At 38.1% G+C, this 26,210-nt stretch overlaps 1 protein-coding gene across 1 annotated transcript in view; it reads right to left on the reverse strand.

Annotated features, from left to right (window-relative positions):
• The window catches only part of SYCP2L (synaptonemal complex protein 2 like), a 68,002-nt gene that overhangs the window by 13,869 nt on the left and 27,923 nt on the right, over window positions 1–26,210 (reverse strand). Inside the window, exons 13-20 of the mRNA XM_078001062.1 lie at window positions 22,773–22,918; window positions 20,988–21,081; window positions 20,088–20,185; window positions 18,007–18,151; window positions 17,059–17,108; window positions 13,254–13,383; window positions 7,214–7,287; window positions 6,989–7,058 (exon numbers count right to left, since the gene is read on the reverse strand). Of these exons, the coding sequence (XP_077857188.1) occupies window positions 6,989–7,058; window positions 7,214–7,287; window positions 13,254–13,383; window positions 17,059–17,108; window positions 18,007–18,151; window positions 20,088–20,185; window positions 20,988–21,081; window positions 22,773–22,918 (807 nt within the window). The remainder of the gene's footprint in view (window positions 1–6,988; window positions 7,059–7,213; window positions 7,288–13,253; window positions 13,384–17,058; window positions 17,109–18,006; window positions 18,152–20,087; window positions 20,186–20,987; window positions 21,082–22,772; window positions 22,919–26,210) is intronic.

Consider the following 26,210-nt stretch of genomic DNA (forward strand, 5'->3'; position numbering starts at 1 on the left):
GGAAAGATATTATACAGACTGTGTTTCTCTGACCATGTTGCAAACAGTTAGCAATAAGTAACGGAAGTATCCCATATGCTTGGAAACTACATTAAATTTTACTAAATAACTGGGTTTTTAAAAATACATAAAAAGGAAGAACTACTAAGCATTGATGGTAACAAAAACACTACTATCAAAATGTGATAGAGCCAAAGCATTCCTAAGAAAACTTAAATGCATTTATCAAGAAAACAGAAAGGTTAAAAACAAATGAGTATTTAACTCAAAAACTGGAAAAAGAACATCAGAATAAATGCAAAGATATAAGAAGTAAAAATTTTAAAAAAGCATATAACAACAGAAGATAAAACAATAGAAATAAAAACAGAGAAGAGTAACAAACCAAAAGACCAATTCTTTAAAAGATGGACTTCTAGTAAAACTTATCAAGAGTAAAAGATACAAATAAGCATGTACACAATATAAAGGAAACAACTACAATGATTAAAATTAAATTAAACATTAAGAAGCACACTAAAAAATATGATGCTGAGACATTCCTAGAAAAATATATAATTCCAAAACTGACCCAAGAAGAAATAGAGAACTTGAGTATATCAGTGACTACTAAGGAAATTGAAATAACAACATTTTCCCATCCCCCAAATTCCCAGGTGGTTTTATAAACTTTTAAAAAATAGTTATTTTTTATCTTTTATAAACTTTTCCAGCAAGAGAGAGAGCTGCCCGGCCTCCATCCACAGGCTAGTGTGACACTGATTCCAATGCAAGATAATAGCAGTAGGAGAAAAGTACAGGTTTGTTCCACTCATGAACGTAGATGTAAAGTTCATTAATAAGGTATTCACTAAATAAGTCCAACAATGTATCTTTTTTAAAACATACCACAAACAAAGGAGGTTTATCCCAGGAACACAAGTATGGCTGAACAACATAATACCTATTGATATAATTTGTCATATTAATAAGCAAAAGGACCACCATACCCTTCTATTGTCTGTTACTATGAGTTGTACTTTTTAAAATTCCACATATAAGTAAAATTATGCAGCCCTGGTCTGTGTTTGGCTTCTTTCACTTAGCATAGAAGGATGGTTACCTTCAAGAATCAAGGGGTTGGGAAAATGAGGAGACGTTGGTCAAAGGGCATAAACTTTCAGTTATTAAATGAATAAGTTCTAGAGACCTGAGATATACAATGGTGACTATAGCTAATAATAATGTATATGTACTTGAAACTGGCCGAGAGAGTAGATCCTTATTATTAACACACACATATACACACACAAAGATAACTATGTGAGGGGATATGTAAATTAGCTTCATTATGGTAATCATTTCACAATGCATATGCATAACAAAATATCACATTACATACCATAAAAATATATACAATTTTTATTTGCCAATTATTCCTCAATAAAGCTGGAGGGAAAAAAGAAACCAAAGGAGAAAATTCATTTGATTATCTTAGTTGATGCAGAAAAATGCATTTCATAAAGTTCAATACTTATTTATGATTTTTTAAAAACTCAGCAAATTATGAGTAGAAAGGAACTTCTTTAATCTAGTAAAAATTCGATACCAAAAATCTACTACAAATATTTTACTTAACAGAGAAACTTTAGATGCATTTGCTATAAGATTAGAAAAAAGACAAGGATGCAGATTTTCACTGCTATGTTTAAAACATACTAAAGATATTGGCCAATGATATGAAGAACGAAAAATAAGAGATGTAAGTATCAGAAGGGGAGAAAGAACCTATCATTTTTTGCAAGTAATAGAATCATCTACTCAGGACAACTAAGAGAATCAACAGATAAATTATTTGACTTAATAGGAGTTCAGCAAGGTTGCCAGATACAGGGTTATTTTATAAAAATCAACAGTATCGCTCAACTTTAGCAATAACAAATTTTAAAACAATGGTAAAAAAATCATAAATATCTAAGAATTACCCCAAAATACATTAGCCCTTCATAGAGAAAACTTTAAAACTCAATAAAGGATGCAATGACACAGACCAATAGAGAGACATTTCATACTCTTGTGTGGGATGGTTTAATATTTTAAAGATGTCACTTCTCTTCAAGTTAACTTATATATTTAATGCAATTTCTATCAAAATTCCAGTGAACTTAAGTAACTTGATCAACTTAGTCTAAATTTATATGAAAAAAAAAAAAGTCCCTTGAACAACTAAAGTCAACTTTGAAAAAGAGGGAAGAAGATTAACTATTCTATTTAAACAAAGAAAAACAAGCTTAAAAATATCTTCAAGGAGGCCGGGCGGGGTGGCTCACAACTGTAATTCCAGTACTTTGGGAGGCTGAGGCGGGCGGATCACGAGGTCAGGAGATCGAGACCATCCTGGCTAACACGGTGAAACCTTGTCTCTACTAAAAATACAAACAATTAGCTGGACAGGTGTGGTGGCAGGCGCCTGTAGTCCCAGCTACTCGGGAGGCTGAGGCAGGAGAATGGTGTGAACCCAGGAGGCGGAGCTTGCAGTGAGCTGAGATCGCGCCACTGCACTCCAGCCTGGGTGACAGAGTGAGACTCCATCTCAAAAAAAAAAAAAAAAAAAAGTATTCAGGGAATAGGAACTACACAAAAGGACCTAGCAGCTCTAGAAAGGACCAAACAACTTCTAGAAATAAAAAAATATAATAAACATTCAATGATAGGTCCAGTATTAGATACTGGTGAACAGGTAGTTGTGAAAAACAGATGAAATTATCTAGCATGCAAATAAAGTGAAGGAATAGAAAATATGTAGGAGTGGCTAAAAGATGTAGAATCTAGTTGGAGTTCAAGCAGGAGAAAGAAGAATGAGCCAAAAGCAATACTTGAGGAGATAGTGACTGAGAATTTCCCAGAACTGATGAAAGACATGTCATATTCCAGATTCCCTACAAATGCCAAGGAACATAAACAAAAACGTTTTTGCTTACCTAGACGTATTTAGACTTACTTAGACAAATTTTAATAAGTGGAACATTACCAAGGATAAATGGAAAAAATCTTATATATATTCAGAAGGAGGAAAAAAAAACGACAAATTACCTTTGAAGAGTGACTGGTAGATTGACAGCTAAATCTTCATCAGGAAGAATAGAATACAAAAAACAACTGAATAATTTATTTAATGTATGATAGAAAAAGTTTTGCCAACATGGTATTCTTCACCCAGCAAAATTCAAGAATAAGGGTTGAATGGGCATTTTCATAAAGCAAAAATTCAACCTCAAGTTTTAAAATAAAGAACACCAACACATTATGTGGTTGGGGTAGGCCAATGGAATTCAAGGATCTTAGATCTATATAATCTGGAGGAAAAGTAACAGTAAATTAAATTTAGGCTTAGAAATTTACACATTATGTAAAAGTCACACTAGATTAACACTAAATTAAATTTAGACTTAGAAATTTACATGTTATGGTTTCTAAGTTAATCAATAAAAGAAAAAAGAGGGTATATAACTACAAATGAGTAGAGGTAAAAGTACAATAAAAATACTTATGCAAAATGAAAAGAATGAGAGAAAGAAAACAGAATGGTTGGGGCACACAGAAAGTACAAAATAAATTAGTAGATATAATCCAAATATGCGGGGAAGTACGTGAAATATAAATGGACTAAATACTCCAGTTAAAAGACATACTATGAAATGAGGGACAAGGAAGTCCAACTACAGGCTGTTTACAAGTTATATATATAACAATATATAACATTAGGAAACACATACACATACGTCAGTCATAAGAAGACTTTTAGAAATTATACCATGAAAATTCTAAACAAAATAAACAGACTTTAAGACAAAAACATGACCAGATATAGGGGTCATCACTTCATAATGATAAGAGTTTTAATATGCCATAAGGTAAATACACAATAAGTTAACTATTTTGCTTTTATTTAAAACTTATTCTTTTTTTGTTTTTTTTTTTTTTTTTTTGAGATGGAGTCTCACTCTGTCGCCCAGACTGGAGTGCCATGGCACGACCTTGGCTGACCGCAACCTCCACCTCCTGGGTTCAAGTGATTCTCTCGCCTCAGCCTCACAAGTAGCTGGGATTACAGGCATGCATCATCACACCTAGCTAATTTTTGTATTTTTAGTGGAGACAGGGTTTCACCATGTTGGTCAGGCTGGTCTTGAACTCCTGACCTCAAGTGATCCACCCGCCTCAGCCTCCCAAAGTGCTGGGATTACAGGTGTGAGCCACCATGCCTGGCCTAAAGACTTATTCTTTAGAAAAAAGACTTGTAGGAAGCAAAAATTGAACAGAACCAGAAGAAAAAACTGGCAAATCTGCAATCATAACGAAAGGTTTTAATACACTTCTCTCAGCACTTGATATAATAAGTAGACTGATTAAAAAATAGTAAGAATATAAGATTTGAAGAATATAGTCAAGAAAAGTAACCTAATGAATATACATATATAGACACTGTACCCAATGATTGTGAAATATACTCTTTTAACCACAAATTAATATTTTTAAAAATTGGCATATACTAAGCCATAAAGTACATCTCAAAATTTCAAAAGGCATAATCATACAGACTATGTTCTCTAGTCACAATGCAATCAAACTAGAAAACAATAACCAAAAGATAGCTAAGAACTCCTATACCACTAAGAATTAACAAATATATCTCTAACCAACATCTGGTCAATAAAGAAATAAAAAAAAAATATTTTAGGCCGGGCATGGTGGCTCATGCCTGTAATCTCAGCACTTTGGGAGTCCAAGGCAGGCAGATCACCTGAGGTCAGGAGTTCAAGAGCAGCACGGCCAACATGGCGAAACCCCGCCTCTATTAAAAATACAAAGTTAGTCAGGCATGGTGGCACATGCCTGTAATCCCAGCTACTTGGGAGGCTGAAGCAGGAGAATCGCTTGAACCCGGGAGACGGAGGTTGCAATGAGCCAAGATCACGCCACTGCACTCCAGCCTGGGTGACAGAGTGAGACTCTGTCTCAAAATAAAATAAAATAAAAAATTAAAAAATAAAAAATAATATTTTAAAGTAAATAATGACAAATATTATATATTATAATGTGTGAGATTCACCTAAAGCAGTACTTAGAGAGAAATGAATAGCATTAAATGTAGTAATATGGGAAATAATATATGATCATATGTTTTTGGTAAGAATTTCATATGACTAACCACAGAGAAAAGATTGAAGAAATAGAATTTATTAAAATTAAAAGCTTTGGTTTATCAAAAAAGCAATCTTAAACGCATTATACAGAGAAAGAAGTACAGACCACACAGTGGAAGAAGGTATTTACAAGCCACATAATCAAGGACGAGTGTCCAGAATGTATTATGAAGAATTCCTAGGAATCAATATAAGAAGATAATTCTATAGACAACTAGGCAAGACATGTTAGACACTACACAAAAGAGGAAATTAAAATGGCTAATAAACACATAAAACTATGCTAAACTTCAATCAGGGATATTTGAATTAAAACTTCAGTGTCCACACACACACACATCAGAAATTTAAAATACCAAGTGTTGGTGAGGATGTGAAGCAACAGGGCTCTCATACACAGCCAGTGGAAAAGTAACACATACAGTCACTTTGAGAAAGTTTGGCATATGTAAAATTGTTAAAGGTATGCATATTCTGTAACCCAGCAATTATACTCCTAAAAATGTACCTAGACAAGATTTTTAACATGTGTATCAGGAGAAATGCGCATGATTCTTCATAGTGGCATTATTTCTAACAACCAAAACTGCAAAAATCCAAATATCCCACAGCACTGGAATGGATTTTTAAATGTGGTATTTTCATGTAACTGAATGCTAAAGAAATATACTTCACTTACACATATTAGCATGAATGGATCTCACAAATGACTGAGCAAAAGAAGCCATATATAACATATACAGTATAATGTCATTTGTTTACATTTAAAATCAGATAAAACTAAACTGTATATTATTTAGGGATATATACGGAGAAAGCAAAAGTATAAAGAGAAGTAACTGAAGGGTTTTTACAAAAGTCCTAAGTCATTACCTCCATGAGGGATGAAAGAAATTAATAAGTAATAATCTGGTATGGAAGGATTGTAAGCCAATGGCAATTTTCTAGTTCCCAGTTTGAGCTGTGGTTACACAGATGTTCTCTTTATAGTCATTCTTTAAACTGTACACATCTGACTATCTCTTCTGAATGTATGGAATTCCCCCAATGCACAAATGAACAAAAAAGCAGAGATTCAGACATAAAATTAAGGGGAGGGGGTGGGATGGGTTTCAGGTAAAGCATACCAGGATTTTGAAAGCAATAGTAATGTTATATTTCTAAAACTGGATGATGGCTTGCAGATATTTGTTGCATTAATTTTCTAAATATCCTACACATATTTATAACCAGTTGAATCCTTTCGATATGTAATTTTTTAAAGTAGAGAAAAAATGCAGTCAAGAAACATCATAAACAGTAGAAAAGTATTATATCATTACATTATATTATATACAACATTGTGGACCAGGCTGGGAATCTTTATACCACTGTTAACATGAGTAAATGAACTCAGAAGTTTTAATAATTTGACCACACAATGTTTTGGAACATTTCTTATAAACTGCAAGTACATGCTTGAGAATGAAATAAGCTCTGGATGAGATCCTTAGGAAAGTACCCGCACTGTGCCCTCCTCTGAGGCTGGAGAGGTGTGACTGGCTGGTGGGATTCAGGTCCCAGGCTATACCTTCCTTGGCACAAGAGGTCCTGGTTTCTGAATGGAGCCCTCCATTTTTCCTCCTAACCTTCATGAACATTTAGAACTAATAAGCAGCTCACACTCTTCCCTCCACGGCCTGGCAAAAGTCACTGGGCAAAGTGACTTGATCTGCAATCTGAGTAACAGCCCAGTCTGCCAAAATCAGATTAATTTCATTTTATTCTGCGCCCCCCCCCCAAAAAAAGGACTATTCTCTCACCTCTGTCTTCCAAGTTTTGCAGCTTATGTTTCAAGCTAGTACTTTCCATTAGCGATTCTTGGTTCACAATCTTAAAAACAGAACAGACCACAAATATATGTCCTTTATGGCGAAGCAGGAAACAGGTGGTGTTATATTACCCCGTCAAAAGGAATAGCCAATGTGTTATGCAAATATGACATTAATTCTGGAAAATCAGATGAATAACCAACAATTAAATAGTACCTTAGATATGTTTTCTTCATCTTCTGGGTGCTCCAAGGAAGTGAGCTTGCTCAGCGAGTGAGGACCTTGAAGCTCTGAGCATTAGAGAGAAGTTTCAAGTGAATACATGCCAAGTAACAAAGCAATAAGAATTCACTATCATTCTAGATATTAAATCTCATCATCAAAAAAAGGGACACAGTTCTAAGTGAAACAAAAATCTACTGACTGTATCTTCTGGACATGAATTCTTATTAGGTTTGTACATCTGTAGGTAAGATTAACAGCCAGTTACTTCAACTAGATCGGCCTCAAATAACATGGGCAGGGATTCTTCCACCTCTATCTTGTGATTCTTCTCTTCTCTCCCTTAGAATCCCCTCCCTTATTGCCTCTTACTCTTTTCTGATGATTTGATATACATATACATGGTGTAATGATGATCACTTTCAAATCAATGAGCACATCCATCACTGCCTGTGCTGTAGATCCCAGAACTTGTTCATGTTATGCCTGAAAGTTTATATCCTTTGAGGACCATCTCCTCTTTCCCCCCACCTCCTAGCACCTGGCAACCACTGTTCTACTCTGTTTCTATGGGTTTTTTTACATTCCGTGTATATGTGAGATTATATAGTATTTGTCCTTTACTGACTAGCTTATTTCACTTAACATAATGACCTCCAGGTTTATCCATGTTGTTGCATATGGCCTGATTTCCTTCTTAAGGCTGAATAGTATTCCATTGTTTATATATACCACATTTTCTATATTCACTCATCCACTGACTGATACTTAGGCTGATTCCACATCCTGGCTATTGTGAAAAATGCTGCAATAAACATGGAAGTGCAGATATCTCTTCAAGATGCTGATTTTATCTCTTTTGGATATATACATGGAAGTGGGATTGAAGGATTCTATACAATTCTAATTTTTTTGAGAAAACTCCATACTGTTTTCCACAATGGTTGCATCAATTTACATTCCCACCAACAACGTACAATTGTTCCCTTCTCTCCATACCCTTGCCAACACTTGTTCTCTCTTGTCTTTTTGATAATAGCTATCTGGACAGGTGTGAGATATCACATTATGGTTTTGATTTGCATTTCTCTAATGATCAGTGATGTTGAGCACATATACCCACCATTAGCTATTTGCGCATCTTTTCTGGAAAAATGTCTATCCAGCTTCTTTACCCATTTTTAATTAGGTTATGTGTTTTCTTGCTTTTGAATTGTGGAAGTTATTTTGAATATTAACCCCTAACCTATTATCAGATATATGATTTGCCAATATTTTCTCCCATTCTTTAGGTTGTCTTTCCATTTGATTGATTGCTTTCTTTGCTGTGCACAAGATTTTTAGTATGACACAGTCCCAAAAGTTTACTGTGCTATTAGGGTTGTATGCAAAAAATCATTGCTGAGACCAATGTCAAAGAGCTGTTTCCCTATTTTTGTCTAGTAGTTGTACAGTTTTAGATCTTAAAGTCTTAATCTATTTTGAGTTGATTTTTGTATATGGTGTAAGAGAGGGGTCCAATTTCATTGTTTAGTATGTGGATAACCAGTTTTCCCAACACATTTATTGAAGAGGCTTTCCTTTCCACATGGTGTATTCTTGGTGCCCTTTCCATAAATTAAGTGGCCATATATATGTGTAGGTTTATGTCTGGGCTGATAATGTTATTTTGGCCTTATGTGCCTGTCTCTATGGCAGTACTATACTGTTTTGATTACTATAGTTTTTAAATATACTTTGAAATCAAAAAGTGTGATGCCTCCAGCTGTATTCCTCTTTCTCAACATTGCTTTGGTTATTTAGGGTCTTTTGTGGTTCCATATAAATTTTAGGATAGTTTTTTCTATTTCTGTGAAAAATGCCAGTAGAAATTTGATAGCAATTGAATTGAATCTGTGTATTGCTTTGACTAATGAGGACATTTTAACAATATTAATTCTTCCAATCCATGTACATAGGATATTCTTCCATTTATGTCTTCAATTAATTTCATCAATGTCTTATAGTTTTCAGAGTATGATCTTTCATCTCCTTGGTTATTTTTGTGTTTTTTGTAAGCTATTATAAGTGAGATTTTTTCTTTTTTCTTTTTTTTGAGATGGAGTCTTACTGTGTCACCCAGGCTGAAGTGCCGTGGCATGATCTCAGCTCACTGCAACCTGTGCCTCCTGGGTTCAAGCGATTCTCCTGCCTCAGCCTCCCGAGTAGCTGGGACTACAACAGTGTGCCACCACGCTCGGCTAATCTTTTGCATTTTTAGTAGAGATGGGGTTTCACTGTGTTAGCTGGGATGGCCTTGATCTCCTGACCTCATGATCTGCCTGCCTCAGCGTCCCAAAGTACTGGGATTACAGGCGTGAGCCACCACACCTGGCCGAGATTTTCTTGATTTCTTTCTTAGTTTATTGTTAGTGTCTAGAAATGCAACTCATTTTTGTTTTGTTGTAGTTTTGTTGAAACCCAGAAGCAAACTCCACAACTGATTTTTGTATGTTGATTTTGTATCCTGCAATTTTACTGAATTCATTTATTAGTTCTAACAGTTTTTTGGTAAAGCCTTTAGGGTTTGATATATGTAAAATCATGTCATCTTTAAACAAAAACAATTTAACATCTTCTAATTTTGATGTCTTTTATTTCTTTTCCTTGCCTGGATAGAACTGGGTAGGACTTCCAGTACTATGTTAAACAGAAGTGGCAAGAGTAGGCACCTTTGTCTTATTCCTGATCTCAGAGGAAAAGCTTTCAGCTTTTCACCAGTGAGTGGAATGCTGGCTATAGGCTTGTCATATATTGAGGTACATTCCATATGTACCTAATTTATTGAGAGTTATTACGAAAGGATGTTAAATTTTGTCAAATGCTTTTTTTGCATCTATTGAGATGATTCTAGGAATTTAATCTTCATTCTGTTAATGTGGTTTATCATATTTATTGATTTGTGTATGTGGAACCTTCCTTGAATCTCAGGGATAAATCCTACTTTATCATGGTATATAGTCCTTTTAATGTGCTATTTAGTAAGTTTTGTTAGTATTTTCGAAGGTTTTTACATATACGTTCATCAGGGACATTGGTCTGTAATTTTCTTTTCTTGTAGCATTCTTATCTGGCTTTGACAAGAGGGTAAAGATGGCCTCATAAAATGGGTTTGGAAGTGTTCTCTCCACCTCAGTTTTTCAGAAGACTTTGAAAAGGATTGGTGTTAATTTTTCTTTAAATACTTGGTAGAGTTCACCAATGACACCGTCTGGCCCTGGGCTACTCTCTGTTGGGAGGTTTGATTACTGATTTGATCCCTTTACTCATTCTGGGTCTCTTCAGCTTTTCTATTTCTTCATATTCAGTCTTGGTAGGTCACGTTTCTAGAAATTCATCCATTTCTTTTAGGTTATCCAATTTGTTGGTGTATAATTTGTTTGTTGTAATTGCTTATGATCCTTTGTAGTTCTGCGGTATCCGTTGTAATGTCTCCTTTTTCATATATAATGTTTTTTTCTTTTGAGTCCTCTCTCTTTTTCTCTAGCTAAAGGTCTGTCAATTTCACTCTTTCCAAATACAAATTCTTAGTTTCATTGATCATTTCTATTGTCTTTTCTAGTATCTATTTCATTTATTTATGCTTTAATATTTGTTATTTTCTTCATTAAGCTGACTTTGGGTTTAGTTTCTTCTTTCTTCAGTTTCTTGAGGGGTGAAGTTATTTGAGATTTTTCTTTTTTCTTAATGTAGGTATTTATTGCTATAAACTTACCTTTTAACACTGCTCTTGCTGCATCCCGTAAATTTTGGTATGTTTCCATTTTCATTTATCTCAAGATTTTTAAATTTCCCTTTTAATTTCTTTGATCCATTGGTTATTCAGGAGTGTGTTAATTTCCATGTATTTTTGAATTTTCCAATCTTCCTCCTGTTATTATTTCTAGTTTCATACTGCTGTGATCAGAAAAGATCTCTAAGATTATTTCAGTCTTTTCAAATTTGTTAAGATGTATTTTGTGGCCCAACATATGATCAGTTCTGGAGAATGTCCCATGTGCACTGTGCACTGCAGAAGAGTATGTGTTCCACTGTGAGACGGAATGTTCTGTATATGTTAGTTAGATTCATCTGGTCTACTGTATTATTCAAGTCCACTGTTTTCTTATTGATTTTCTATCTGGATAATCTATGGACTGTTGAAGGTGGGGAAATTAAAGAACTCTGTTATTGTATTGCTATTTCTCTCTTCAATTCTGTTAATATTTGCTTTATATATTTAGGTGCTGTAATGTTGGGTTCATATATATATTTACAATTGCTATTTCCTGTTGATGAATTAACCCTTTTATCATCATCTAGTCTTTGTCTCTTGTGACAAATTTTGACAGAAAGTCTATTTTGCCTGATGTAGGTGTAGCCACATCCCTGCTCTCTTTTGATTGCCATTTGCATGGACTATCTTTTTCCAACCCTTCACTTTCAGTTTATACCTGTCCTTAAGGTAAAGTGAGTCCCCTGTAAACAGCATATTGCTGAATCTCATTTTTTTCTATCCATTCAACCACTCTGTGTCTTTCGATTGGAGAATTTAATCCATTTAAAGTAATTATTGGTAGGTAAGAACTTAGTATTGCCATCTTGTTGATTGTTACTTTTTGGTAGTAACTTTGTTCCTTTCTTCCCTCTCTTGCTCTCTTCCTTTCTTTTATTCTGTTTTACTTTTTTTTTTCTTTGTGAGATAGAGTCTCACTCTGTCACCCAGGCTGGAGTGCAGTGGCACAATCTCAGCTCACTGCAACCTCCACCACCCAGTTCAAGCAATTCTCCTCTCAGCCTCCCAAGCAGCTAGGACTACAGGAGCCTGCCACCACATCTGGCTAATTTTTGTATTTTCAGTAGAGATGAGATTTACCATATTGGTCAGGCTGGTCTCGAACTCCTGACCTCAGGTGATCCACCTGCCTCAGCCTCCCAAAGTGCTGGGATTACAGGAGGGAGCCACTGCAGCACCTGACCCCTTTTATTCTTGAATGTTACATTTTCCTCTCTACTTTTTTATTTTCCCTATTTATTTTCTTCCAGTGGCAGCTACACTAACAGATTGTTATTGAAGTACTTACTAAATATCATTGTATGCCTGGCAATGTACTGAACTGCAGAATAATAAACAATATTAATATTGTTATTAACAAACAAAATCATATTCTTAACAAACTTAAAAAAGGAGACAGCGAAAATAAAATACATTGAGGGTTAAGAAAAAGCCTATAGGTTAAGGGTGGGCAAACTCTGGCCCCCAAGCCAAATCCAGTCTGCTACTCATTTTATAAATAAAGTTTTATGGAAAGACAGCTAGCCCATTGGCTTACATCTTATCCACGGCCAATTTTGTGCAACAACCGCACAGTTGAATAGTTACAACAGAAACCATATGGATCAAGGCCAGCTGTGGTGGCTCATGCCTGTAATCCCAGCACTTTGGGAGGGCAAGGTGGGCAGATCACTTGAGGTCAGGAGTTCCAGAATGGACTGGCCAACATGGCAAAACTCCATCTCAACTAAAAATACAAAAATTAGCTGGGTATGGGAGGCTGAGGCAGGAGAATTGCTTGAACCTGGGAGGCGGACGTTGCAGTGAGCTAGGATCACACCATTGCACTCCAGCCTGGGTGACAGAGCAAGACTCCATGTCAAAAAAAAAAAAAAAAGACAAGAAAAAGAAACCATATGGATCAAAAAGCAAAAAATAATTACTATTGGAACCTTACAAAAAATGTTTACCAACCCCTGCTACAGGTCATAATTTGAGATGTCTTGCTTCTTTAAAAAAAGAAGAAACCAGCAATTCTTGGGCACAAGCTGATCTCAAATGGCAAAGCAAAATGAAAACATCATATCCTCTGTTATTTTCTAATAAGAGACATTAAGGTAAAGAACAATGTTATCTTCATATTTTCTTTAATATATATTAAAATGAAAATGTTTTGTTTACTTCAAACTTCCTTTCCCGAATACAAATTTTTTCTATGTAAGTCAACGGAAAATCATGTACCTGTTCTCTGGGCAGAATCTTCAGGAGTCGAAAAAGCAAAACTATCTTGGAATTTTTTTTCAGAAGTCTTTGGAGATACGGTGTTATTTTGATTGGGTATGTCTTTCTGTGATGGTGACAGAAGCTTAGCCTAAAATATAGTATCTTTTTAAAGTGTTAACATTTATAACAATTCAAAACAAGTTATCAAAATATTCTAAGACATTTTCAATATTACTTTAAGAAGCTTAAGTATTAGATTTACTCCATTTGAAAATAAATGCTAATTCTATTCAGAATTTCTGTGTGTTTTTAGTTGAGGGGTGGATATTAGCTTAATGCCATGGTACTGAATCTGAACTAGATCATTTATTCTTTCAGGAGATACAGAAATGAAAATCTCATGAATCCTTGGAAATCATAAATTCTGTTAGGTAAAAAGAGAGAGGCTGGCACCTGATCCTAGACTCTGGTTTTCACAGTTGAAAAGGATCTTATAGATTCTTAAATTTCCAATTTCCAGTTATCTTTTTTTTGTTTAAGATGGAGTCACTCTGCCACCCGGGCTGGAGTGCAGTAGCATGATCTCAACTCACTGCAACCTCCACCTACTGAGTTCAAGCAATTCTCGTGCCTCAGCCTTGTGAGTAGCTGGAATTATAGGCATGCGCCACCACACCCAGCTAATTTTTTTGTATTTTTAGTACAGACGGGGTTTCGCCATGTTGGCCAGGCTGGCCTCAAACTCCTGACCTCAGGTGATCTGCCCGCCTCTGCCTCCCAAAGTGATGGGATTACAGGCGTGTGCCACCGCACCCAGCCAATTTCCAGTTATCTTCTAATTGCTCTGCATTAAAGTACTGCTCCACTCAAATGGACAATAGATTCAAACCTTGACTCTTTGAACTATTTTCAATGTATATATTGAGATAGAAATGTTTTCCTTAGGAACTACAACATTACTATTTTTATTAATTTAAAATTATCTTAAAGACATTTTCAAATAATAGTACTTTTATTAAATACATTAATAAAAACCAAAGGGGAAGGAGAATAAAGCAAGCTTATTTCAGAGATTTAGTTAAGAGAGAGACAGAGTGCACGAGACAGAAACAGAGGGAATGTGCCTGTCTAAAGTCCTAGGGTCAAAGCCAAGTGTCTACTCATTGAAACATGCCTGCTCTACCTGCCTCTATTGTATTACAGCATGAGAACTGATCTGCCTAATGATCCTAGTGAAAATCCTAAATGATCAATGATTCAATTATATTTCCTTTACTCAGCTTACTAAGAAATAAAATATCTAACAATTAGAATTAGTGTAAGGGGACACTAGATTTAAATTTTAATGAGCAGGAAAATTACATTAACTAAATCCTTCCTTCTTGAGGTACTCTGGTTAAGTGAGATTTTACTGCAGTAGATAAAATTCTGACTGCAATTTTTTTTTTTTTTTTTTGAGACAGAGTCTCGCTCTGTCGCCCAGGCTGGAGTGCAGTGGCCGGATCTCAGCTCACTTGCATTTTTACTGAATAGGAAATTTCTCCTTTTGCTTTCCATTCAAAGTTTGGTATAAATGCTATTGAGCTTCTCTTTTTAATTTTTCAAAGACACATCTAATAAACAATAGCCACAAAAAAATAAATGCTAAGATCATAAGATCCCTGAATTGGAAGAACATGAAGTCATATTTCAGTAGATAACTCTAAGTGTGGTCTCAAAGTGTGGTCTACATTGGGGCATGAGCAGTATCTGGAAACTTGATGGAAACGCAAATTCTCAAGTCCCATCTATTCAATTCAAAACTCTAGGGACAGGACCCAGCAATCTATGTTTTAGCAAGCCATCCTGGTCATTGTGATGGCCAATGGTGTTTGAGAACCACTGCTCTACATCAGGGGTTGGCAAACTCTAGTCTGTTGCTGTTCTTGCAAACAAAGTTTTATTAGAACACAGCATACCCATGTGTTTCCATTCTATCTCTGGCTGTTTTCTGGCTACAAAGGCTGAGGTGAGTAGTTGCCACAGAGATTGCATGGTTCAGAAAGCCTAAAGTATTTACTATCTGGCCCTTTACAGAAAAAATGTGCTGACCTGTACTGTAAATTATTATCTTATACAAGAGAGAAGTATAATTTTGAATACCAGTATTTGTAGAAAATCAGCAATGCCCTCACTGAAAATCAACATAGATTTCTTGCCAGAGGCACAGCTTAAATTTATCGATTTTTGAAACTGTGGCCAGGCACGGTGGCTCATGCCTATAATCCCAGCACTTTGGGAAGCCAAGGCAGGTGGATCACTTAAGGTCAGGAGATCGAAACCAGCCTGGCCAACATGGCAAAACTCTGTCTCTACTAAAAATACAAACATTAGCTGGGCATGGTGGCAGGGGCCTGTAATCCCAGCTGCTCAGGAGGCTGAGGCAGGAGAATCACTTGAACCTGAGAGGCGGTGGTTGCAGTGAACTGAGATCACACTGTTGCACTTCAACCTGGACGACAGAGCAAGACTGTCTCAAAAAAATAAAAAAAGATTTTTGAAGCTGTGGTATTTCTTGGGTGTTTATTTCAAATAAAAGCTGTATTTACTAGAAACTGTTCTTTGGGTCCATTTCTAACTGATAACTCATTATTTCAGGTTAAACTATTCACTGAATAAATACGCACTCTGACTCATAGGTTTAAACCACCCCTGTCCTTAGAGCATGAGAGCCCTTCAGGTTGACAGAGAGCAACACATCCCAGGTTGATGGAAGAAAGATGAAGGTGTGATTAAGACCCTAACCAAACTCTTTCTGCATGAGCAGGCAGGACACTGTCGATACTCTCAGAATCACAGCAGCTGCTCCTTACAAAACACTCTGAACTAGATTATAGACTCTGTACTGTATATATAGCTCATATGACACAAAACAAAAACCAACTGCTGATAGAGGTAATTCAGTGAATAAAAGGCAAAAATTGGCTTTGAATTGGTGCAGACACTGCTGTCTCTACTCTTTACAACTTTGATATAAAACAAGGATAAATGAAGGGAAATGAAGAAACTTTGAGGGTTTATTCAATATTTATATAAGCCTGAAGGTATCCTAAGCACTTGCAAAATAAATGTCTAAATAATTAAATCATTAAAAGCATTAGAAAAAACTAAGGGAAGAACTGAACCAACAAGTTTACCTCAGAACATACATTCAAAAGAGTATACATTTGCAGGACATGGGAATAGCCCAGAATTTTAGCATCATTAATAACAAACATCCTCCAGCAACATTTGGGAACAGTTTAAAAAAAAAAAAAGACCCTAAATCTTTTTTTTTTTTTTTTTTTTTTTTCTGAGACAGGGTCTCATTCTGTCACCCAGGCTGGAGTGCAGTGGCGCAATCTCAGCTCACTGCAAACCCCACCTCCCAGGCTCAAGCCATCCTCCCAGACTCAAGCCATCCTCCCACCTCAGCCTCCTGCGTAGCTGGGACTATAAGCACATGCTACCACACCTGGCTAATTTTTGTACTTTTTGTAAAGACGGGGTTTCACCATGTTGCCCAGGCTGGTCTCGAACTCCCAAGCTCAAGTGATGCACCCGCCTTGGCATCCCAAAGTGCTGGGATTACAGGCATGAGCCAGCATGCCCAGCATAGAAGACCCTAAATACTTACCCAAGAGTCATATTAAATGTTTAGAAGTCCTTGCAATTTCCATTGACAGTGATTCACATATCAGTAAACCAATATTTTGTTATTTTCATACTTCTGAAAGTTGTTTTTGGGGAAATAAATGCCGTTTAACTCGTAGGGCACATATCAACCCAGATAAAATGTACTTACTTGGTCTTTCTCACGGTCACTGCCACTACTGGGGGGGAAAACTGACAAGACTAAATTGAAAGAAAACAAGTACACAACATACACATTAACTCATGAGGCATAAAAATTCACTACTCCCTCTCCCAATATGCTAAGGCTAAAAGCAATTCCCACTTCCTACAGCTTCCTGAAATGTCTCCTCTTAAGATCCTTTCTATATTCAATCTTGCTCCTCACCATTCAGTTCCTCACCACTCAGCATGAATTCTCTGCTCCAGACTTTGTCCCCGAATGTCACCCCCACATCCTTGTTGTGTCCTTGTAGTTTGTTTTGTTTGAGACAGGGTCTCACTCTTTCACCTGAGCTGCAGTGCAGTGAAGTGATCACTGCTCACTGCAGCCGTGACCTCCTGGGCTCAAGCAATCCTCCTGCCTCAGCCTCCCAAGTAGCTGGGACCACAGACACACACCATCATGCCCAGCTAATGTGTTAATTTTGTAGAGGTGTGGTCTCACCACATTGCCCAGGCTGGTCTCTAGCAACCCTCCCACCTCGGCCTCCCAAAGTGCTGGGATTAGAGGTGTGAGCCACCATGCATGCCCTTGTGGTTTTACCTGCCTAATAATGCTTCCCTTTCTCCTCTTCACAATCCTATTCTTTTTTCCAAGGGTTAAAAATCAAGTCCCACCCACCTCTTCCTTGAAGATTTTCCTGATGATTCCAGCTCATGACAGATTCCTCTTATCTGAATTTCTACTCCATTTATACAAAACTCATCTGTAACAACTACGTTCTTCCGTCTCATGTACACAGTACATTTTGCCTTTCCAGTGTAACTGTAGCAGGGAAAGCTGGCCCCATGATCATATCTTTCTTTGGACCCACTCCCATTACATACCGAAAAATAAATATCTCATTTGAAAATCACTATTTGAAAAGTGATTCAAAAGAAGACATGCCAGACTTACTGCTCATACTACTTCTGGTTCTTGTCTTCTTTCTACCAGAATATGATTTTAGGGATTTCCTTTTTTGGTTACTGATCCAAGATAGTTCACTGGTACTCGAATCTTGATCACTCTCAGAGAAGAGATGCTTTCTGTAATGAGACTTCTACAAGCACAGATCATAAATGAGAATTTTAGAGGGGTGTTAGTGCCTCTTATGTACAACTAAACATATTCTACAAAGCTAGAGATAAGAGAAGTACCCTTCTAGAAGCCTGGGCTTTCTTATATAATATAAAGGCAAAGAAGTATGGAGAGGAAGTAAAAGATTATTCCATCAGTCAATTCACAACCAAGTTGCTGTTGTACAGGATGACAAAATCCTTTCTAATAAAACGTTTGCAACAGAAGAGATGCTGGACGACTGTTCAAAAGCTGACCAATCTCAATATTGTGCCTAATACTACTTCAAAATACTAAGTCAGAAGGCAAAAGAAAGTATGGGAATATTTTTTGCAAAGACAAGCCTCTCTACATTTTAGAAGAACTAAAACCAAACCGGAGGGTCATTTCTTTTCTTTTTTTTTTTTTTTGAGATGGAGTCTCACCCTGTCCCCCAGGCTGGAGTGCAGTGGCGCAATCTGGCTCACCGCAACCTCTGCCTCCTGGGTTCAAGTGATGCTCCTGCCTCAGCCTCCAGAGTAGCTGGGATTACAGGCGCCCGCCACCACCCAGCTAATTTTTTTTTTTTTTTTTTGTATTTTTAGTAGAGATGGGGTTTCACTATGTTGGCCAGGCTGGTCTCAAACTCCTGACCTCACATGATCCACCTGCCTCGGCCTCCCAAAGTGCTGGGATTACGGGTGTGAGACACCGCACCCAGCCTAGGAGCGTAATTTGTTTAAAACATAAAGCATTTTGAAATTAAGCCTGGATTACAAAAGATTAGAGATTTAGGGCAAGTTTAATCTTTCTGGTGGATTATTCAACTGTACTTGGATATTTATATTTTTAAAATCTTTTTCTGTTTTTACATTGTCATAAATGCTGTGATGAATACATGTTTATGCTTGATTTTAATATGGAGTTTTTTTGAGTTCTGTTTGTTGGGTATCTTCAGGGCCCAGTCCTCAAGCCCTCTTGCCTCTCAAGGGCCGCAGCATTCAGCTACTAATAGTTCATTCTCATTTCAGGCCAGGGAGGAGCTAAGTGTCACTCCCAAACATTACGCTCCTTCAGTCTCTAGATCCCAAATGAAGAAATGAGACAGAGGCCAAATAAGTCATGTATTCCAAGGGAAAACCGAGTTGAACGAAAAGAGAACACACAGCCGGGTGCCGCCAGGTGCAGTGACTCATGCCTGTAATCCCAGCACTTTGGGAGGCCAAGGCGAGTGATCACCTGAGGTCAGGAGTTTGAGACCAGCCTGGCCAACATGGTGAAATCCCGTCTCTACTAAAGATACAAAAATTAGCCAGGCATGGTGGCATGCGCCTATAATCCTAGCTACTCAGGAGGTTGAAGCAGGAGAATCATTTGAACCCAGAAGGTGGAGGTGGCAGTGAGCCAAGATCGTGCCATTGCACTCCAGCCTGGGCGACAAGAGCGAAACTCAGTCTCAAAAAAAAAAGAAAAAGAAAAAGAAAAGAGAATACACAAACATGGAGGCAAAAACAATCTCAAGGAGGGGATGGTGAAAAAAACTGACAGACAGCTGATGAGGCATGGTGGCTCATGCCTGTAATCCCAGAGATTTGGGAAGCCAAGATGGGAGAATCTCTTAAGGCCAGGAGTTTGAGACCAGCCCGGGCAATGGAGCAAGACTCCATCTCTATAAAAAATGTTAAAATGAGGCAGGCATGGTGCCACCACCTGTAGTTCTTGCTACTCAGGAAGCTGAGGCAGGATGATCGCATGAGCTTGGGAGGCTGAGGCCGCAGTGAACTATGACGACAGAACAAGGCCTTGTCTTAAAAAAGTTTTTTTAATTGACAGATGGTTGGCCAGGAGAAAATGGTCTATGAACCAGGAAAGGTGGCTTCCACCTGTCACTACGCTAGTAGAGACAGATAAGAACCTTGAGCCCCACTCCCTGTACTCACAGGTGGCTTAGGTTGGTCATTTAAGCGGAGAGTTATTAGGCAGCGGTCATCTTCAGCACTCATAAACTCTACCACGTTGATGGATTCTTTTGCCTGCTCTATACAAATTAAGAGAAAGACATTTACTATAATAACCATGCACACGCTGACATTCTCACCAGTGCTCTTCATGGGATGCCCCCTCTGGTACCTCTCCATCCTTTGGTAAGAGCTGGTAATTAGGTCCTGCCTCAAACCTCCAATCAGAAATCTATGGGCACTGGCTGGCATGTTGGCTCATGCTTGAAATCCCACGACTTTGGGAGGCCAAGGTGGGCGGATCACTTGAATCCAGGAGTTTGAGACCAGCCTGGCCAATGTGGCAAAACCCCATCTCCACTAAAAATAGAAAAAATTAGCTGGGCATGGTGGCACACACCTATAGTACCAGCTACTTGGGAATCTGAGGCAGGAGAGTCGCTTGAACCTGGGAGGCAGAGGTTGCAGTGAGCCAAGATCACGCCACTGCACTCCAGCCTGGGCAACAGAGCAAGACTCCATCTCAAAAAACAAGAAATCTATGGGCACTTGGGAAAACAGCCTTGGGGCGTAAGTCAAAAGAGAAACATGGTCTAGTGCGGGGCCAGCTTTGTGGGTAGACAAGACCCTCCCTACCCCCCATGTCCTGCCTCCCCCAAACCCCATCATTTCTTCTCCTTTGTCATTTCCAGTTGACCGACAAGAGAGACCTTATCAGGTGTAGAAAACAATTCAAGGCTATCAGCAGTTCTTCTTCCTCCAGAGGTGCCATCAGACATGCATCACTCATATGACCACAGGTTTCCAGTGACCTCTTCCAACTAAGGTTTCATTGCTTTTACAGGAAACTCAGGGTCAGAATTTCCTTATTTCCCAATATACCTGTTTCTCTTTCATGGCCACTGGGATTCTCCCTGTCTTCTTTATCAGACTTACTAAAAAGTTCTGAGGAGATTTTCATCTGGTCAGGCAACATCTGAAATGCAAGACAAAAGTCAACTTTGAAATGTAGTCATTTAAAAAAAAAAATTAAGGAAAACCTAAAGCTTAGAACAAAACATGATAAATCAGAAGTTACTCAAGTTTACCAGTTTGTCCTCTCCTGAAGGATCATTCCACTGTTTCTGCCTTCTCCAGGCCCCATCTCCCTCCAGGACGAGCTAGGGCTAGCCATTCCCCTGCTCTAAGCACTCTTTCCTAGTGTCTTCCCAGCCTCTCCCATTTCTGGCCCAGGTCTCACCCCGTTGGGTAACGGCTAATCCCTGCTTCTTGTAGGCACTGAGTCTCTCTCAGGATGAGTCTGTAGTGAGTTCCCAACTGTAGGGTCCTCAGGCCAACCCCTTTCCCTAGGGTAGGGGCCTCCTATTCTAGGAACTGCAGTTTTATCACAGGAAGATCCTCATTCTCCCCTCCAAACATATTATTCATTTTGTGAAATATGGAAATACATATGGTTTTGATGTTTTTGTGAGTTAAGGCAAACTTCTCATCAGAACATATGTAATTTGATGGAAGAAATTTTTTTTATCAAGTGACTGATTTCCCCTTTATTTCTCATCCTCATCCTCAACCACGAAATGGAGGTTTTGTAAAAAGACCATGTCATTAAAATAGGGTGAGTTTTTGGAAACTATTTTAAGAGCACTTTGCTACATATAAACACTTTCATATACAACTCAAACCAAAAGGAAGCCAGACCAAGACCTCTCCCTCAGATCTCTGAGCTCTTAATTCAACTCTCTGTGGGCCATTACCACAGTATTTTTTGCCTTTTGTCACAAATTTCTTTGCCCCGTCTACCGTCTGTGATATAGAAAGGTTTCCTGTTCCTGTCAACAAACAGGAAACATTACAGTCACAGAGTTGGAGATCACAGCAATCTAGAGAGGTACAGACCATTTCCACAAGGTAAGACCGACAGGTAAAACTGTGGAAAAACTCCCTCAGAAACTTTATTCCTAATGACTCCCTGATATGGTTTGGCCGTGTCCCCACCCAAATCTCATCTTGAAACGTAGCTCCCATAATTCCCATGGGAGGTAAATGAATCATGGGGACGGGTCTTTCCCATGCTGTTCTCGTGATAGTAAGTCTCACAAGATCTGATGGTTTTATAAAGGGGAGTTCCCTTACACAAGCTCTCTTGCCTCCCACCATGTAAGATGTGACTTTGCTCCTCCTTTGCCTTCTACCATGATTGTGAAGCCTCCCCAGCTATGTTGAACTGTGAGTCCATTAAACCTCTTTCCTTTATAAATTACCCAGTCTCGGGTATGTCTTTATTAGCAGCGTGAGAACAGACTAATACACTCCCCATAGGTCCAGGGGGAGCTGAGAGAGATGGAAATGCCAGTGTCCTCAGGACTCCAGGAAGAAGGTGGTAAGAGAGTGATATTATCCTAGAAAACTTTTCATCTGTTCACAGTAAGTAGAATAAAGCATTTCAAGGAACAAAGAGGCTTTCTGTCCTACCTTGTCAAGACAATGACCCATGAAAAGGGAAAAGTGGGATTCAAATCCAGAACTCTCAACTCTTTTCACATGGCACTCGAAAGACCAGGTTTTCTGCTTGATCAAATATTCACATCAAAACCCAACAAGGACATTTAATAGACATGAAATATACTAAAACATTTTTAAATAATCCAAAAGAACGAAACCTGCCACCTGTTTATCTTTTCCTAAAGCTTGAATGGAAGCTTGTGATATGTTGAACTGCAAATCAAAATGGATTTCTATTTTCATGACTTCTTTGTAGCTGATAATCATGGGCTTCTTGAGGTAAATGATAAATATCTTTATCTTCTCAGTTTCTACGAGAAAATATGGAGTATCAATGCATAACAACATACTTCAATGTTTTATTTTAAAATTTTATAATTTTAAATAACTATACTAGGGTGTCTGTTCAGATTTTTCTGTGGTAAGAAGTTGAAAAGAAATCATATTAAATAACATTACTTTGAAATTGTCCTTTAGATGCACATGTGTATTTACGCATATACATATACTATACAATTAAGTGGTTGATCTTGCAAACATTGGAAGTAACTTACCTTAGCAGCAAAGAAATAAGATAGTTTTGCCTTCTGCAATTCAATTTTTTTAAGAGCATTTTGTTTAATACAAGGCTATCATCTGCAATAGGTATTTCATTCCCAAATATACTAAGCACAACATTCACTCTCTTTCTCTGAAATTCTACTTATTTCTAAAATTGAAAATAAAACTCACTGTCCCCAGTGTGCAAAATGGAATAATCTACCACCATTTCAATGGACTCCACTTGAAGAAGAGGCAGAAACACCTTAGAAAGAAGTCTGCAGGCCAGTGGCGGTGGCTCACGTCAGTAATCCTAGCACTTTGGGAGGCCAAGGCAGGCTGATCACGAGGTCAGGAGATCGAGACCATCTTGGCTAACACGGTGAAACCCTGTCTCTGCTAAAAATACAAAAAAATAGCCGGGCACGGTGGCGGGCGCTTCTAGTCCCAGCTATTCAGGAAACTGAGGCAGGAGAATAGGCATGAACCCAAGAGGCGGAGCTTGCAGTGAGCCGAGATAGTGCCACTGCACTCCAGCCTGGGTGACAGAGTAAGACTCTGTCAAAAAAGAAAGGAAGGAAGGAAGGAAGGAAGGAAGGAAGGAAGGAAGGAAGGAAGGAAGGAAGGAGGGAGGGAGGGAGGGAGGGAGGGAGGCAGGGAGGGAGGGAGGGAGGGAAGGAAGGAAGGAAGGAAGGAAGGAAGGAAGGAAGGAAGGAAGGAAGGAAGGAAGGAAGGAAGGAAGGAAGGGAAAGACAGGCAGAAAGAAAGAAGAAAGAAAAAGAAAGAAGAAAGAAAGAAAAGAAAAGAAAAGAAAGAAAGAGAAAGAAAGAAAGAAAAAAAAAGAAAGAAAGAAAGAAAGTCAGTCAGTCTGCGTCTCCCAGCACTTTGGGAGGCCAAGGCGGGCGCATCACGAAATCAGGAGTTCGAAACCAGCCTGACCAACACGCTGAAACACTGTCTTTACTAAAAATACAAAAATTAGCTGGGCATGGTGGTGCACCCCTGTAATTCCAGCTACTCAGGAGGTTGAGGCAGGAGAACCGCTTGAACCCGGTAAGTGGAGGTTGCAATGAGCTGAGATCGTGCCACTGCACTCCAGCCTGGGTGGCAGAGTGAGCCTCCATCTCAAAAAAAAAAAAAAAAAAAAAGAAAGTCTGTGTCTCAGACAACAGCCTCCTTGCAGGCTCCTACCTGGTCACCGGCCCCTTCCTGACAAATTGTCATCAGGCTTAGAAGAGAAAATAGCTTAGACCAAATTCACAAAGAGCCCAAGAATAAGCCACGTTAGGTACAAGGTAAGTTGGAAGAAGCAGAATAGAAAAGGCAGCAAAGTCCAGGAAAGAACAGGCAAAGCTAATGGCCACAAATTAATGAGAAGGGAAAGAAGGGGAAAAAAAAGAGTGAAACATACATGAGTCTAAATCTGTAAGGTCCAACTCATCAGAGTACTTAAAGCATGCCTAGTACCAACTGAGATGCTCTGTAAGCATAAAATACACATCAGATTATGAAGACTCAGTACACAAAAGAAGAATGTAAAATGTATCATTAGTAATTTTAAAATATTGATTACATGTTAAAATAATATTCTGGATATTATTCCTGGATATAATATTCTGGGTTAAATAAAATATATTATTAAAATTAATCTACTTAATCTTACTTTTTTAATCTACCAAAATTAATCTACTTTTTTCTTTAACGTGACTACTAGAAAATTTTAAATTAAGTATCTGGCTCACCTTATATTTCTATAGGACGGTATTGGCCTAGAGTAAGGCTCCATGATCTCCCCAAAATACTAATCTTACTGGACATTTTACTCATCACTGCAGGGAAAGTCTATAAAACCATTCAACAAAAGTAAGTTTAAATATCTTAAAAAGTAACTAGCTAATTGTTAGCCCAGCGTGGTGGCGGAAGCCTGTGGTCCCAGCTACTCAGGAGGCTGAGGCAGGAGAATGGCGTGAACCCAGGAGGAGCTTGCAGTGAGCCAAGATCGCGCCACTGCACTCCAACCCGGGTGACAGAGCAAGGCTCCGTCTCAAAAAAAAAAAAAAACCAAAAAAAAACAGAAAAGGGGTCAAAGGACATAAACAGATACTTATCAAACAAAGATATTCATGCAGCCAACAAACATGAAAAAAAGCTCAACATCACTGATCATCAGAGAAATGCAAATCAAAACCACAGTGAGATACCATCTCATGCCAGTCAGAATGGCTATCATTAAAAAGTCAAACAACAGATGCTGGCAAAGTTGCAGAGAAAAAGGAATGCTTTTACCCTGTTGGTAGAAGTGTAAATTAGTTCAATCATTGTGGAAGGCACTGTGGTGATTCCTCAAAGACGTAGAGAAAGAAATACCATTTGACCCAGCAATCCCATTACTGGGTATACGCCCAGACGAATATAAATCATTCTATTATAAAAATACATGCACACCTATGTTCATTGCAGCACTATTCACAATAGCAAAGGCATGGAATCGATCTAAATGCCCATCAATGATAGACTGGATTAAAAAAAAATGTGGGACATATACACCATGGAATACTATGCAGCCATAAAAAAGAATGAGATCATGTCCTTTGCAGGGACATGGATGGAGCTGCAAGCCATCATCCATAGCAAACTATCACAGGAACAGAAAACCGAACACCACATGTTCTCACTTATAAGTGGGAGCTGAATGATGAGAACACATGGACACATGGTGGGGAACAACACACTGGGGCCTGGGAATGTTGGGGAGAACATCAGGAAGAATAACTAATGAATGCCGAGTTTAACACTTAGGTGATGGGATGATCTGTGCAGCAAACCACTATGGCACACATTTACCTATGTAACAAACCTGTACATCTTGCACATATACCCATGAACTTAAAATAAAAGTTGAAGAAAAAAAAAAAAAGGAATGCAATGATAACATTTACCTTCTTTCCATGAGGCACTCGTTGTGCTGCAAGCTCATCTAACTATATGTTTGCTTAGAAATTCTAAGGAGGCCAGGCACGGTGGCTCACACCTGTAATCCCAGCACTTTGGGAGGGCGAGGCT

Source organism: Macaca mulatta, chromosome 4 (assembly GCF_049350105.2).
Source record: "Macaca mulatta isolate MMU2019108-1 chromosome 4, T2T-MMU8v2.0, whole genome shotgun sequence".
Taxonomy (NCBI): Eukaryota; Metazoa; Chordata; class Mammalia; order Primates; family Cercopithecidae; genus Macaca; species Macaca mulatta.